The 16,965-nt window shown below is 44.6% G+C and overlaps 1 protein-coding gene across 1 annotated transcript; it reads right to left on the bottom strand.

Moving 5' to 3' along the window:
- Positions 1–11,313: 11,313 nt before the first annotated feature.
- Positions 11,314–12,524, bottom strand: LOC308595774 (olfactory receptor 13H1-like). The gene has a single exon (XM_081210475.1). The coding sequence runs from the start codon at positions 12,378–12,380 to the stop codon at positions 11,454–11,456; it is 927 nt and encodes a 308-aa protein (XP_081066601.1). The 5' UTR covers positions 12,381–12,524; the 3' UTR covers positions 11,314–11,453.
- Positions 12,525–16,965: the final 4,441 nt, after the last annotated feature.

Here is a 16,965-nt window from a genome sequence, read left to right as displayed (position 1 = left end):
CCCCAGGGGCTTTTGTAGACCAAAGTTTTGGGCAGAGTCCAGATGGTAAGCAGAACACCGATGGGGGGAGAAATAAATATTGACAGCAACCCCACCCCCTGCAAAAAAAACAGACACATGGTGCAATTCTGGTTTGATATAGGATAACAGTGTGCAATTTAGGGAATATCTCAATATTTACTTATCATTTTCAATGGAAGAGATTAAAGCAGGCAGCATGTATGCTCTTAAATATATAGCATCTGTGTAATAGTAAATAATTACCTAATAGGAAAAAAGCAGACTCCTGGGACAGAGGGACATTGTCCTGCCGTGAGTGCTGAAGAGCCAGACTCAATGGAACAAACTTGGGTTGGGGCAAATGTCAAAAATGCTTTTAAATGCTTTTAAATGCTTTTAAATAGTTTTTAATCTTTGGTGGTTTATTTTTTTCTTTTTCTCCGCTCTGTTGCGGGTGGGATAAACATTTAGTTGGGGCTGGGGATTAGTTTAATTTTAGTATAGCTGTAAATTGTCATTGTTTTTTAATTAGTTTCTACTGTTTTATTGGTTTATTGTATAGTTTGTATTCTGTTCTGAAGGGGAGAGGCACAGGACTGCTTGGGAGTGGGTTCCAGCCAACAGAATGGCTGGGGCAGGTTCCACCGGGGGTGGGGGGATGCACTGGGACACCCGATTTCAGTGATCACGGGCAGGAGGAGGAGTTACGCTAAGACCAGCCCATGTCAATACCGAGGAAGCGGGCTTAGTCGTTGTTTGAGGACTATCCCTGCCTCCGGGTCTGGTCCTGACCGGAAGGATACAGTAATCAGCAAGGGATACCCACATGACCTGAAGGTGCTGCTGTGCAATGCCAGGTCAATGATTCACAAGACCACTGCCATCCATTATTTTATTGTGGATGGAGGACTTGACCTGGCATGTGTAACAGAGACTTGGTTGGATGAAGCAGATGGGCCTGTTCTTGCCGCTGCTTGTCCGCCAGGTTTCTCTTACGCACAGCAACCCAGGTCATGTGGGCGGGGAGGGGGGTTTGCAGTGATTTTTAGGAAGTCATTAGTTTGCACCAGGCGTCCTATTGGGAAGACCCAGTTTTCTGAGTGCATGTTCTGGAAGTTGGGCAATAGGGGCAGTACAGGATTCCTTTTGGTGTACCAACCCCCCCCCCCGCTGCACCAAGGATTCCCTGTCCGAGCTGCTTCAGGTCATGGCGGATGTTCTCCTGGAGACACCTAGTTTGGTTGTCCTAGGGGATTTTAATATCCATGCCAACACAAACTTACAAGGGGCCGCTCGGGACTTCGTGGAAAGCATGGCCTCCATGGGGCTGTCCCTGAATAAGTCTGGCCCAACTCATAGCTGCGGACAAGCCTTAGAACTGATGTTTTCCTCTATGATTGTGGGTGATCTGACACTAAGTAAAAGCAAAACAAAAGAAGTGCCATGGTCAGATCACTTCCTGGTGCAACTGAACTTCTCTGTGACACTTCCCCTCTGCAGGGAGGTGGGATCAATTCAGATAGTCTGCCCCCGCCACTTAATGGATCCAATTGGCTTCCAGAGAGTGGTAGGGAATGCATTATCCCATGTTGATGGCCTTTCTGCTGATTCCCTGGTGGCCTGCTGGAATGTGGGGTTAACCAGGGCTATCAACTCTGGCTCCGAAGTGCCCTTTCTGATTGCATGGAGCCTGGACAGTCCTGTAGTTTTCCCCAGAGCTGAGGGCAATGAAACAATCGCTGAAACGGCTATAGCAATGGTGGCGGAAAACTCATTCTGAATCAGACCGGATACGGGTTAGAGCTCAACACTGAGCCCGCTAAGTGGTGAAAGAGACGGCGAAGAGGACTTTCTTAACTGCCTCTATTGCAGATGCAGAAAATTGCAGCAGGAGACTCTTACAGGTGGATCATAATTTAATAGAACCACCTTCGCCATCGGGGCCTGGTAAGGACCCCAAGATCTCCTGCTGTGATTTTGCAAAGTTTTTTTGCAGATAAAGTTGCTCAAATTTGGAAAGAGGGAGATGCCACCGTGGGAGCAGGGCCAGGGCGGGAGAGTGCTAGAGTCCTGCCTAGTCAAGTTGCATGGGATCAATCTGTTACCCCCTAGGATGTGGACAGGCTGCTTGGATGAGTGAACCACCTGTCTCCTTGATCCTTGCCCATCCTGGCTCACAAAAGTGATCCGGGAAGGGCTGGGCGAGGGGCTCTCATTGGTGTGGTGAATGCTTCCCTCTGTGAGGGAGTCTTCCAAGACCCACTGAAAGAGGCGGTCATTAAACTGCTTCTTAAAAAAAAATAAAAATAGACCCAGCCAATATGGCCAAGCACACTGAGGGCAAAGGGTATCTCTGATGTTCCCATATATATTCATGGAAATATCATGCCAAAATGAATTTCACCAAGGGAAATTGCCCTGCCAAAATCTGCAGATCAGGCAAAATTACATGCAAACATGTTATCAGGAGAAATCCACGCAGAAATTCTGAGTTCTCTTGTTTTGTTGTTTAAGGAAACTGAAATGGGACTGTGGAAGACTCAGCTGCAGCTTGGAAGAGGAGACACTGTGAGAAACCAAAATTAACCAAACTGGCCAATGCTATCGTTTTTGCTTCTGTTTTCAGTTTGTTCTTTATTTTAGTGGTTGGATCGATGTTGCTTATAGCCTTTGAACAAATGTCTTGTGGACAGAAAAAAGCAGGGCATTCATTTTAAAAATAGTAATGAATATATTCCCAGTGGCAGGTGGGGGGGGGATGGTTCCCAGGTGTTTTGGTTAAAAGCAAGCTTATTTAGGGGCACTTTTGAGCATGCTCATCCCAACACCTTAAATTGAACCCTGTAGTTCACTGGCAGCCAGTGCAATACTTTCAGGACCAGTGTCACAAAGTCCCACTGGCTTGTCCAAGATGTAGTGATGTTGACAAAATTGGATGATTTTAAGAGAGGATTAGACCAATTCCTGGAGGGGAGGGTGAGCCCAGCCCCAAAGCCTTCCCCGATGGTCTCCACCAGTTCCCACCCAAGAAGAGGAAGCAGGGAAATGTCAACTATGGTAGAAATTGAGAACGGCTTTTTTTGAAGTCACTCTCCTGGGAGCCACTGGCAACCTTGGAGAGAGAAGCCCCCTTGCCCAGGAAACTGGCCCACTCTCTTCCCCACCACAAAGCTGAATTTACTGAAATGTGTTATTAAAGATTTTTAAGCAACAGCTTCTTTGGATCAGATTCCATACTTTAGGATTGGGATGGCAATCAGATCCTAAGAGCCTGGCTGCTGGATCAGGCCAAAGGGGACTCATCTAGTCCATCAACCTGGTCTCACAGTGGCCAGCCAGATGCCCCATTTGGGACGCTCTCAAGGGGGACCGAGGGGCAAGAGAATTCCCTACCCATCCCTTTGGAATTCCCAGCAACTTGTATTCAGAGGCAGGTTTAAAATGAATAAAGCTGAGAGCTGTGGGGCTCAGAGAAGAAGCATCTGAGAAGAAGGCCATACCTGGAGCCACCAGCATCAGGAGGAGGAAGGCGACAGAGAAGAGGCAGAAGATCTTCATGGCTGGAGGTTGGTGGGAATCCTGGAGATGCCCGAAGCCAAGTGGAAGAGCAGTTGTCTGGGGAAGGAGAGGTTCCTCTACTTATGGGTGGATGGAGGACTGTTGAAACCTTGTGGGAAGCCAAATGTCTTTTACAGGATAGATGTCACAAACCCTGCGGGGCAGAAGAACATGAGAAGAGCCGTCCAGATTTGAGTAATTCTCTTGTGCAAAACCACATATGGAAGAATGACCACAAACCAGGCTAGTGTCACTGACTGAGAAAGAGAAGCAGAGAGAGTTGTTTCTGAAACTATGGCATTGGGGAATTAATTTCCCAGCAATGCATTGACTTTACCATGAAGTTAATAGAGGAAAAGCACACTCTTGGAGGAGAGGGCTATCAGGGCTCCTGGCCCCCAGGGCTCTGTCTCCCCTCCACTGCTGGAGTCTGTAGGTCGCTGAACTTCAGTTGCTCAGAATCACAAGAGAGGGTGTGGCTGTTTCTCACATGTGTGTTTCTGGTAGACTTCTAGTTACCATTCCCAACAATGGTTGACTCTTGTAGGCTGCTGGTCTGATCCAGCAGGGATCTCCTTATGCCCTTTGCAGAGTTAAGGTTTCTTCAGATAATGCATTTAAAAAGATCCTTCACAGCACATAGTTAAAGAATGGAGTTTGTTCCTACAAGAGATAGTGCCACAAAATTAGAGGGTTTTGAAAGGCTCTTTCTTGTGGGTTATCAGTGGCACTGGTACCCCACTGTGTGTGTTTGGGTACCCGTTATGTGACCTGAGAACTGCCTTGGAAAATTCAAAGAAGAGTGAATTTGGAAGGGTGATTCTGTTCTGGTTCACATAATATTGTGGAAAGTGCAAATTAGCTGGGCAGACCTTTAAATGTCAGCTGAATTTAATGTCTCCCATTTCCCTGGCAAAAACACAAAGAGGACCCCACTGGCAAGCAATCCATTGAAGAATGACAGTGTGATTTCTTAGCATCCTTTCCTTTTCCATATTTGGAGGACAAATAGCAGGGAAAAGGAAAGACGTATCTTCTTTGACACCTCAAAAAAGGTGTATGCCACTATGGCAGCCCTAAAATGGAAAACGAGCGAGGTCCCAACCAAAGAGGAATGGTAACTTAAACTGATGGAATATGTGGCAGCTTGAGGATCTAACTTATAGTATAAAAGAACAAGAAGAATATTTGTTTAAAGAAGATTGGAAAACTTTTTTTAATATATGGGGGGAAATTGTGTGCACTTGAAAATGTTGGCAGCATTAAGATAAAATCAACTGTGTAAATAAATTTTGATGGAAATAATAATGGAATAGTGAATGGTTTAGTTTAGATAAAATATGCAGGGATTTATGCTATGCAAAATGAACCATGGAAAGAGAAGACGGGAAGTCATTGATATTTTAAGATTGTCTAAATGAATATTCTAAATTGCAAAAGAGAAAATTTTATAGAAATTATATTATATTAAATTAATGAAAGGCATATCTTCTCAGAGATTCTTACACTTTGCTTCAACTTTGCATTTCAGAGTTTGATGAGGGCCAAAAAACCAATGGGCTTACAGTATTTGTAAATAAATTCATATCCATAGGTCATTCTTCTACTTCCCATTTTTGGTTTATTTTGGATGCTGAAGGTTCTTTGCTATTGCCCCCACAGCAGTGTCAAAGCAATGATTCTTCAACATCAACTTTGTTGGCCTGGTCATGTGGTTTAGATGCCTGATTAGCGTCTTCCAAAGCAACTACTCCATTCCCAACTTCAGAATGGAAAGCGTAATGCTGGTGGACAACAAAAGAAATGTCCACTGTGAAAGAGAGCGAGAACGCAAGTCTTGAAGTCCTTGTTGGGATGGAGACCAAAGGGGGATGATGGGAGAGCTGGACACAGGTCACATCACAGCCTTCACCAGCCTGGTGCAGGACCATGTGAGGCTGAGGCTGATGGGAGTTTTTATATTTCTATGCTGCTTGCTTGTGAAAACAGCCTCTTATTGGTTTACAAAGGAGAGTGTGAGCTTGTAGGAGAGAGCAAGGAGTTCTGGACTAGACAGACTTTTGGGCTGGTCCGTTTCAGGGCTTTTCTCATGCTAAGTCCTTCAGATCCACACCTCATACCATCATTTCTGCCTGGGCTTTCTCTCCACCATCTGCAACTCAATGGCTTGTCTCCAAATTCACAAATTGACCCCTGATTCCTCTCCTCTCTTTGGACAATGGTGGATGTTGATCTTCAAATTTCAGTGGTGCCTAGTGCAAGGACAAAACTCAGCACCCCTACCTCACACCTCATGTGGGAAAACACTGCCCTAAACCCATCTCTGCCCCAGGAACCGCCACATCTGTTCTGGAGAGTCATTCCAATCTTTAGAGCAGATTTTGAGGTTGCCTGGGGGAGTCTTCAGTGGAGAGGAGGGAAATGTCTTATACCAAGCAGAAATCTCTTGCCTGAACAGGACAGCAGCCTTGGAAACAACCCAGTCATTCCAGCACCAAACTCTTCCATGCCATCCATCATCCTCTATATCCGTTTTTCCAAAGGAAGGGCAGATATAATCCTCTCTTTCCCCCGAATGCTCTTTGATCACCAACCTGCTGCTTTCTGAACTGGTCTGAATGTGTGTGTTGTGCTGTTTGTATTTTACTTGTAGTGCTGAATCAACACTTTGTTTTGATATTGTTGGCAATGGCAGGCATTGGCATAAAATTGTGTGCATTGTTGTGTGTCTGTGGGAGAGAGAGGGGGGCTCAGAAGAGGGGCACTCCAAAGTGAGGATCACACTCTCATATTATTCTGGGGGAGGATTATTAGTGCCGGTTGTGAGCTGTTGGTCTGTGCTGTGTCCTGTCCTGTGAAATTTACAGGGCATTTGCTCATATTTTGCAACCCACACAGACATGGGATGTCTTCAGCATCCTTTCCTAAGAGACTGAAGTGCACAATGCAGCAGGCAAGGTGGGAAGCCTGTGGTCACACCTCTAAGTTCTGTTTCCTCACCACGTCTGGCTCACAGTCAGACAAATATTGCTCCATGAGCATCGAATGTCCACAGGCAGCAAAGGTGTGTGAAGTAACAGGCAGCTGCTTCCAAGCAACAGAGTGGAATTGGGTATTGGCCCAGATCAGAAGGAGGTGGGTGGGGGCAGTTGGTGAGAGTGGGGGATAGCAATGCCAGGTCAAAATGGAGCATTTATCATAGAATCCTAGAATTGTAGAGTTGGAAGGGACCCTGAGGGTCTTCTAGTCCAAGCTAAAGAATCCCTGACAGGTGGCCATCCAATCTCTGGTTAAAAACCTCCACTGAAGGTGGAGGGTCCATTCCCCCAAGGGGGTCCATTCCACTGTCAAACAACGCTTACCCTCAGAACGATCTTCCTAGTGTTCAGTCAAAATCTCCATTCATGGAATTAGAATTCATTGGTTTGGGCCTACCTTCCAGAGCAGGACAAAGCAAGCCTGCTCTATCTTCCATGAGACAGCCCTCGAGATATTTGAAGAGGGCTCTCATATCTCCTTCTTTCCGAGCTAAGCCTGACCTACTACTTTCCTCCATTCCACCATTCCTCATCATTCCTCAGTAAAGCTCTGCTGGATGAAATACAATTGCCTCTGGTCTATTTTTTGGGGGGAATCCTGCAGTGTGTTTCAGTTTTTACTCTGCTAGCTATACATTGGAATCTACTCTGGATCAATATCGATCAGACAGAATTAAGCCACAGCTTTATTGATTACAGGAAACAGTAGGTTTGGCTATGGCATTGGGCATGTGTTATCCAGCATCAGGCAGCCCACCTGCTACCTGATAAGAACCTTTCAGAAGATAAGCTTTATTTTACTAGCCCAAGGCCATGACAGAACCATACAGACACCATCAAAGAAAGAAATATCAATCTATCTATAACTCTCTCTCTCTCTCTCTCTCTCTCTCTCTCTCTCTCTCTCTCTCTCTCTCTCTTTCTCTCTCAACCTCTGCCATTAGAATCATAAAATGCAAGACTTCCAGTCAGATGGTGACAGCACCAGCAGCCCCAACTGACTTTCCGATTTTATAGTTAAGTTTTATTGTTTTATGGACTGGTTTTAGTGTTTTATTGTTTTCTTGCTTAATTTTGCTGTTTTACTGCTCTGCCACTGCGTTTGCCTGTTGTTTTGCAGATGTTATTGCCTTCACTGCAACTCAATAGTTTATGACTTAAGGTCTCACTGCCAAGTTATTTGCTGACACCTGCAAAACTATTGCAAGACTATTGTGCCTCTACTGCTTATTGACTGCTTGCCTAATTTAACAACAGCAAAGACACCAATTTTAGCTTAGCAGCTAGACAGGACTCCACAGAATCTGGAATTTTGCTGCCCTATATAAGAACAGCGTTTGTTCCCTAATATGATCAAAAGGAGGAAAAGGATTGCTTCATCACAGAGCTTCAGTAATCTGCCCAATTCCAAAAAAAGCAGATTAGATGACTTCATTGTGGGACACCTTCCCTCTGATCTGGGTTACCTATATCCAATAGGTTTATACTAAGTGCTCAAGGGACCGTGGGTGGCGCTGTGGGTTAAACCACAGAGCCCAGGACTTGCTGATTGGAAGGTTGGCAGTTCGAATCCCTGCGATGGGGTGAGCTCCCGTTGCTCGGTCCCTGCTCCTGCCAACCTAGCAGTTCGAAAGCACATCAAAGTGCAAGTAGATAAATAGGTACTGCTCCAGCAGGAAGGTAAACGGTGTTTCTGTGCACTGCTCTGGTTCGCCATGACCCAGAAGCTGTATGCCAGCTCCCTCGGCCAGTATAGTGAGATGAGCGTGCAACCCCAGAGTCGGCCACGACTGGACCTAATGATCAGGGGTCCCTTTACCTTTACCTAAGTGCTCAAGAGATCCAGCACTTAGCCAACACTCATGATGTACAGAGTTTCTTTAAAGTCACAAAGACCATCTATGGGCCAATAAATCATGGCATATGCCCCCTACACTCAGCAGATAGTACCACACTTCTAAAAGATAAAGAAGCTATTGCACTGCTCTGGAAAGAACACTACCAACATCTCCTTAACTGCATCTCGCCCATAGCTGCTGAGGTCCTCTCACAAATTCCACAAAAACAAATTAGAGACGAGCTTGCAGTATCTCCAAATCTAGGAGAGTTGTGTACAGCTATTAACCAAATGAAAAACAACAAAGCCAGCGGACCTGATGGGATACCTGCTGAAATCTTCAAAGTGGGTGGAATCGAACTTGCACAACAACTTCACAAGCTAATCGAAAAAATCTGGGAAAGAGAAGCGATCCCAGCAGACTTTAGTGATGCCAAAATTATCAATCTTGGGAAACACTGGCCTGCGAGCGCTCCAATTGGAGAACAGCCTTCACCAAAGGTGTCATGGGCTTTGAAGATGCTCGAACTCAGGACGCAAGGGAGACCTGTGCCAAGAGGAAGGCACACTTGGCAAATCCACACTGTGATCAACTCCCGCCAATGTCCCCACTGTGAAAGGACGTGTGGATCCAGAATTGGCCTCCACAATCACTTATGGACTCATTGTTAAAACCATGTTTATGGAAGACAATCTTACTCGGCTACGAGGGATCGCCAAAGAAGAAGACTCTTGGCAGAGTAGTGGGCAACTCAAGAGGTGAGGGCAACTCCACAAGAGAACATTGAAGCCACTATGTTACCATGAAGCCTTGTTGATTCACCTCCCGTGGACAAGCCAATACAGTGGTACCTCGGGTTAAGTACTTAATTCTTTCCGGAGGTCCGTACTTAACCTGAAACTCTTCTTAGCCTGAAGACCACTTTAGCTAACGGGGCCTCGTGCTGCTGCCACGCCTCTGGAGCACGATTTCTGTTCTCATCCTGAAGCAAAGTTCTTAACCTGAAGCACTATTTCTGGGTTAGCGGAGTCTGTAACCTGAAGCGTATGTAACCTGAAGCACATGTAACCTGAGGTACCACTGTACCTTTTGAACATGAAGCAGATCTACTGTCTGAGTTGTGCCTATTAAGTGTGCTAACAATACAATCTATCAGCACTAAACAGGAGACGGTACTGAATTTATCATCCAAACTAGTGTCATGGCCTCAAGGAGAGACATGGATTCCTGATAGGAACCTGGTGGGGTTGAACTTATGCTGGGGAGCCACCCCCCAACATGGATTGGCTGCCCCAACCCTGCAGAGGCTGCCATTGGGAGGGGTGTTTTGGTTCATTGGCCCCCCAGTGGACTCTCGGACAGAGTCACCCCTCCTGGACCCCTCTCACAGGACCCCTGTGATTAAGTATCCAGACCAATGCCTTATTTGCCAAAGTTGTGAAAGCTGATGTGAGGTAGGCAAAAACCTGCAAGCTGGCCAGTTTGCGGGCAGGAGAAAATTCCCTTGGCCTGGATATGGCGACTGAATAAACCATAGCAAGGCTCATAGGCAACGTGCCCACTCCCCCCCCCCATGGACGGGCCCTTAAAGACTAGGTGGGTGGGTGGAAAAATCCCACAACGATCCTCACACCTGGCCGCCCTCTTAAGTAGGGTAGGGGCAGGCTGCTTGCAACCCCCAAGCCCCTGCCTCCGATTGGCTAAGTGGGCACTGCCCACTGTTCCCTGGGGACCTGATGCGGCTGGAGGTGGACAGCGCCAGCCAGTTAGCTTTGTAACACACATGGGAAACAGAAAGCATAGATTAAAGGAGACCCCAGCTGGATATCTGAGAATCTGGAGATTTGGAAGATCTAAGTCAATAATTCTAAATCAATTAGAGAAATAAAAATAGATCTATCAAACTGGGAAAGTTTAAATTTCTCAGGGGCAGGAAGAAGCTCTTTTATAAAAAATAAAGATATTCTGTTTCTAATACTATTATATTAAACAGGAGTGTCAGGTGGTGATGTGGTTGCTCACGAGTAAGCAGGCTGGACTCCAACCTGTCTTTTGCAGGTTTTTATTTGTGCAGCTATTTACAGTGCAGAACCCCAAAGTTCATGTCCGTCTTAGTCTATTGCAGATTCCGGGAGTGGCCCCTTCTGGTTTCTCCCCCAGCATAAATACTTAGACACCCCAAATCTCTGCCTCCCCTCCTTACACCTCACCCCTCTGCTCAAACTGGGCGACGGAAAGGGAGTCCCTGTTTCCTGGCTGGCCAGGCTAGGTGAGGCGCTTGGGCTCTCAGTTGGCTTCTCCCTTCCCCCTCTGCTGCACTGGAGGTGTGGCTCCCCCCCCCCCGTTGGACAAGGAGCTGCTCCTCAGAAGCGTTGGAGGCTCTCTGTATCCCCCTGCCTCCCTCCCCTGTCCCAATGGCACTCCCCTGACAATGAGTGACAAATGAATGAAAAATAGGAATATCTAAGTTTTTTATGGGCATGCTGGAAACTCAGAATTACATCAAAAACATTCTGTCAACAAATATCAGGTGGTTTGATATTTCCTAACATATAATGCTATTACAACACAGCCATGCTCAGAATATAAAAAAAGGTTTGCAAAATTTGCTGTCAACAAAAATAAAACAAAATGGTTCACCTGCTGAAATAAAAAAATCCCTATGCCATAAAAATAGGAGAGAACATACAGTTTTTTAATGAAACTCTGTCACTCCAAACATTTCTATGATTTGGAAAAGGTTTCAAATTAAGTCAAGTCCAGAGCTGTCACCGCTTGCTGCAGTTTCCTTCAATTCTGGATGTAGATGGGGGAGGGGACACTTCTAGGGGACATGGATCTCTGGGAGGGAAACTGGTTAACAGAACTGAGAGCTATAATGGAACAGGGCTGGTTAAATGTCATTAACAAAAAATATGGGTGAAGGACATCATTTTCCCTCAAGTATCTTCAGATCAGACCTATGCTAATAAAAGTAATTGAAAGCTATGGCCTTATCATCATGTTTTGATACTTATTCTTATATTTTCCTTCCAGCCAGTTTCCAAAAGGCACCCTTCACATCCTTGTTTCTCAGGCTGTAGATCAAAGGGTTGAGCATAGGTGTCAAAGCTCCATATGCTACAGCTATGAGCTTGTCCTTTTCAGAAACCGATTTCTCTTGTGGCATCAAGTACATGATCATGATTGTGCCATAGAAGACACTGACAACAACAAGGTGAGAGCTGCAGGTGGAAAAGGCTTTCTTGCGACCCTGTGCTGAACGGATGCGCAGTACAGCCAGGCCTATGCGCCCATATGTCACAACTATGAAACCAAAGGGTGGTATTAGGAGAAAAAGGCTGGAAATTTGTATAAATAACTCAATGATACGTGTATCTGAGCAAGCCAATTTGAGGAATGACTGTAACTCACATGCAAAGTGGTTGATGATGTGTCGGCCACAGAAGTCAGTAGGCTGCAACAGGGCTGTGACTACGGTGTAGAAGAAGCAAATTGTTACAGAGACAGCCACCAGAGCTATGCAAACTCTCCAGCTCATGATCTGCATGTAGTATAAGGGTTGGCATATAGCCACCAAGCGGTCATATGCCATGATGGCCAGGATGATGCATTCTGTTGCGACAGCTAACAAACCAATGTACATCTGCAGCAGGCATCCGGAGAAGGAAATTGTGGGCATGTAAATGAAGCAGTTGACCAAGATATTTGGAAGTACATTGTTAGTAACGATAAGGTCAAGTGATGAGAGGACACAAAGAAAGAAATACATGGGAGTATGAAGGTCAGGATCCTTTATACTCAGCAGGATAATAAGTCCATTCCCAAGCACACTAATGAGGTAGGCAAGCAAGAGGAACCAAAAGAATACAGCCTGAGCTCTGGGGTGTTCGGATAATCCAATCAAGATGAACTCAGTCGGCACAGTCTCATTTTCAGCAGCCATAACATTTTCCTGCAGGGTGAAAAGAATGAAGTAATTAGAAATATGTCACAGCGGGAGGTATGCAGTTTTGGTCATCCCTAAAAAACTGCTCTATCCAAGACAGAAGACCTAGCCAAGACAAATGTATGGACCATGGGTGCCTATTTTGCTTTGCTTTGAGTTTTGAAGATATCTGCTGTGTGTTGTTCAAAACCCACATTAATGCACACCTAAGAAATCAAAAAGGTTATCTGGAACACCCAGATAGCCATTCCTTCTTCAGTAGATACCCTGTAAAAAAAAAGAAAGAAAAGAATTCTTGTGGAAGTCATAAACTCATCGACTTTTTTTATGTATGCCACAACAGCAGCAAGAATACTCATCGGAAAGTACTGGAAGACACAAGAATTACCCACCCGAGAAGAATGGCAGACGAAAGTGATGGACTATATGGAAGTGGCTGAGATGACCGGCAGAATCCGGGACCAAGGAGAAGAGTCGGTGGAAGAGGATTGGAAAAAATTTAAAGTATATCTTCAAAAATATTGTAAAATTAAGGACTGTTAGAAAGGTGTTGGAAAAAGAAAATTAGGTAGTTTTGGTAGATACGAGATAAAGGATTAAGTAAAAATGAGTTGATGAATGTGATGAAAGAGTTGATGTTAAATTATATTATTTTAAATTAAATTATTTAAATGAAAATAAGGTTGGAAGGATTTGCTGAAAAAACGATTTGAATTAGAATACAAAATTGGGAGGTGTGAGGAGGTCAAGGAAATAAGTAAAGGAAGAAAGCTATGTAAAGGTTTAATCTGTTCTTTTTTCCTTTTTATAAAATCTTTTTTTTATTGAATGTATTTTTATATATTTTTCTTCTTCTCTTTTTCTGTTATTGTTGTATTCTTTTTTATATTATGTATTTTTTTTCTTTTTGAAACCTTAAACTTTGAATAAATATTATTAAAAAAAGAAAAGAAAAAAAATGGAACACCCAGATAGCCATTCCTTCTTCAGTAGATACCCTGTCCAAAAAAAAAAAGAGAATTCTTGTGGAAGTCATAAACTCATCGACAAATATCTGAGCATGTGTTTAAAGGACAAAAAACCCAAACAAATCACCCACTGTGGAAATGCTTTGCCTCCACTGTCAGTCAGAAGTTGTAAACTTACAGTCTTACGTATAAGTGGCTCATTTCCCAAAATAAAATTTTAACACAAATTTCTCCCAACCTTTCAGTTCTCTTTAGTCAGGTAATCAAGAAAATAAAGAAAGAAGAATTGAGATAGGATTGCCATCTTAATTGTAGGTAGTTGCACAAACCAGCTTGACTTGCTGGAGCTGATGGGTATTGTAGTTTAGCGGCATCTGGAGGGCCAAGTGTTCCCTGTCCCTGCTATAGAGCAACTGAATCTGAACTACAGATGTAGCATTTACATGCAGATAATAAGCTCACTTACTCCCAAAGCCCTGAATAGCTATGTCTCTGATTCTTCATCAGGCCAAGTGTTGGAAACAGTATGAATCCTACTGAGAAGTCAAAGCATGGTCATCCCCTTTTCACTAAAATGCTTACCTGCTGGTACTTTTCCTAATGTTGATCTGAGAGGTTTATAACAATATGCTCTCCGCAATACATCACAGACCCAGAACACAAAGAAGTTGTGGCGGGAAAGTTGGTGTTAAGAGAGTGATGTTTGTTTTTAAGGTCAGTGAAATGAATTGAAATCTAGTTCACTTCCATGTAAACGGAAGAGTCCTGCTTAGTCCTTGAGATAAAGAAGGTAAGTATTTTGCTCTCATTTTCTTTCCCTTTTTCGTAAGCTGCATTTGTATTATAGGTCCTTCTGGAGTAAGTAAGGCAAGCCCAGAGGTGAATCCCACAAGTAATGGTATGTAATTGAACCCAGGGGGAACATACTGCACATGAACATTTTGGACTTTATTATTTCATAATCTAAATAAGACTATATTGTGAACAGTGTAGGAAGGAGGGAAATTATATGGTAAGCACCACCAACATATTAGCAACATAAATTTACTTTTCTTCTGTCTCACTATTCTTTCTTCCAATCTTTCATTTGATGGAATGTATTCCCCTCACAATGGGATGCGGGTGGCGCTGTAGTCTAAACTACAGAGCCTAGGGCTTGCCAATCAGAAGGTCAGCGGTTCAAATCCCCGCGACGGGATGAGCTCCCGTTGTTCGGTCCCAGCTCCTGCCCACCTAGCAGTTCGAAAGAATGTCCAAGTTCAAGTAGATAAATAGGTACCGCTCCAGTGGGAAGTTAAACCTTGTTTCCGTACACTGCTCTGGTTCACCAGAAGCGGCTTAATCATGCTGGCCACATGACCCGGAAGCTGTCTGAGGAGAAACGCTGGCTCCCTCGGCCTGTAAAGCGAGATGAGCATGCAACCCCAGAGTCATCCGTGACTGGACCTAATGGCCAGGGGTACCTTTACCTTTACCTATGCCCCTCGCAAGCATACAATTCCTTTAAGAATCATTGACAAAATACAGTTTTTTAATGTATGTATCGTTTTATTTTTATATTCTATCGTAAGGTAGATAATCATAAACAAAAGTAATTATGGCTTCATTATAAGGATTATACAACCAACAAAGGAAATAAGTAAAAGAGAGAAATATACATTATCACATAAGATCTAAGTCTGACCTCTAGGCCCTGTGTCTTTTCACTAGATTATTATGAAGCAGTAGATCATTCTGAGATTATTACATTCTTAACAAAGTGTTGCAAAATAGCAGCATTTGGACTGAAAGAAAACTCCACGCAGTGAATGAAGAATAACAAAAGGTTCATTGCTTGGCTAGCCAGCAAGCTGACTCAGAGGAATCAGTTCCAAAGTCTGAGCCCTGAGCAAAGGGAGGGGCTTCTTCATATATACATTTCTGTTATCTCTTAAGGCACTACATATGCATAAAGGTAAAGGTAAAGGGACCCCTGACCACTGTGTTGTATAGGCTCCTATGATGTAAGTCATGGGCCCCGCCTGCTAGCCTGCTCCCTAAAATATCACTGGTTTGCTCATTTCTATGTACAAAGGTAAAGGGACCCCTGACCATTAGGTCCAGTCGTGACCGACTCTGGGGTTGTGGCGCTCATCTCGCTTTACTGGCCGAGGGAGCCGGCGTACAGCTTCCGGGTCATGTGGCCAGCAGGACTAAGCCGCTTCTGGTGAACCAGAGCAGCACACGGAAACGCCGTTTACCTTCCCGCCGGAGCGGTACCTATTTATCTACTTGCACTTTGACGTGTTTTCGAACTGCTAGGTTGGCAGGAGCTGGGACAGAGCAACGGGAGCTCATCCCGTCGTGGGGATTTGAACCGCCAACCTTCTGATCGGCAAGTCCTAGGCTGTGTGGTTTAACCCACAGCGGCAAAATCCCTCCTATCCTAGGCTACATCGCCCTATTAGCATACCATTTATGGTCTTTCCTTAATTGCATATACATTAAGCAAGCTCACAAAGAACTCTCTCTAAGCAGCACCTCGCTGCACATGATCCCTTTGCATTTCTTTCCTTATACGGGTTTACCTTGAGGGAGTTTAGGACATGAAGCAAGGCATGTCTCCCTTTCTTATGCAGACACTCCGGAAAGTGTTTTTGAGAGACAAGGATAACAGCTCATGGTACAAAATTAGGATAGCCTGGCTTGAAGGTCTTTATATGTATCAAAAGTAGAGACATTTTAAAAATTCAGTTTTTCTGAAGCCTAATGAACTGATACTCCACACGCACGCACACACACGCACACACACACGTGTGGGTCTAGGGGTTATCCAGTGGTTGCCTTCCAAAAGCAGGCACTGGGAAGGAAGGTTGGGGCAGCTATCTATGGCCACCTCTGTGGGCTGAGTAAACATGTTCTGCTCCTGGACATGGAAATAGAGCTGTGGGAGGAGTAAAGATGCTGGGGAATTCCAATAAGAACAGAAACGAGACTGAAAACTGGTTTGCTTCTGTATATCAAAGCTAAGCATTCCTCAGGACAGACAACATTGGTCGAATTGGAATATTTTGTTCAACAAAAGGACAACTTCACACTGTTCCTCCTCAACTGGCTTTCTCTTATACTGAATAAGCATATCTCTTTTGTCATGTGTTCCCAAGTTTTGAAGGCATAGTTAAGCTGGGAGGCTTTCCATAGAGCAGCAAAGGTGTCTGCCTGGTTGTCAGACTTGGGAACCTTCACAATTTTTATCACAGAAATTAGTTAGGCTGAACAGTAAAGGTTAATTTGCTCCAGCTCTACAGTGAGGGTGTTAATTTGTCCCACTGAGAGAGCCAGTGTGGTGTAGTGGTTAAGAGCGATGGACTGGTAATCTGGTGAGCCGGGTTCGCTTCCCCACTACTCCACATGCAGCTGCTGGGTGACCTTGGGCCAGTCACACTTCTCTGAGGTCTCTCAGCCTCACTCACCTCACAGAGGGTTTGTTGTGGGGGAGGAAGGCAAAGGAGATGGTTAGCCACTTTGAGACTCCTTAAAGGAGTGATGGACTCAAGGGCATCCTGATCAAATTTGCAGATGACACCAAACTGGGAGGGGTGGCTAACACCCCAGAGGACAGGATCACACTTCAA

This window comes from Podarcis bocagei (assembly GCF_964188305.1).
Source record: "Podarcis bocagei genome assembly, chromosome: 10".
NCBI classification, from domain to species: Eukaryota; Metazoa; Chordata; class Lepidosauria; order Squamata; family Lacertidae; genus Podarcis; species Podarcis bocagei.
Note: the sequence above shows the minus strand (reverse complement) of the source record. Positions and strands in the feature narration are given on the sequence as shown.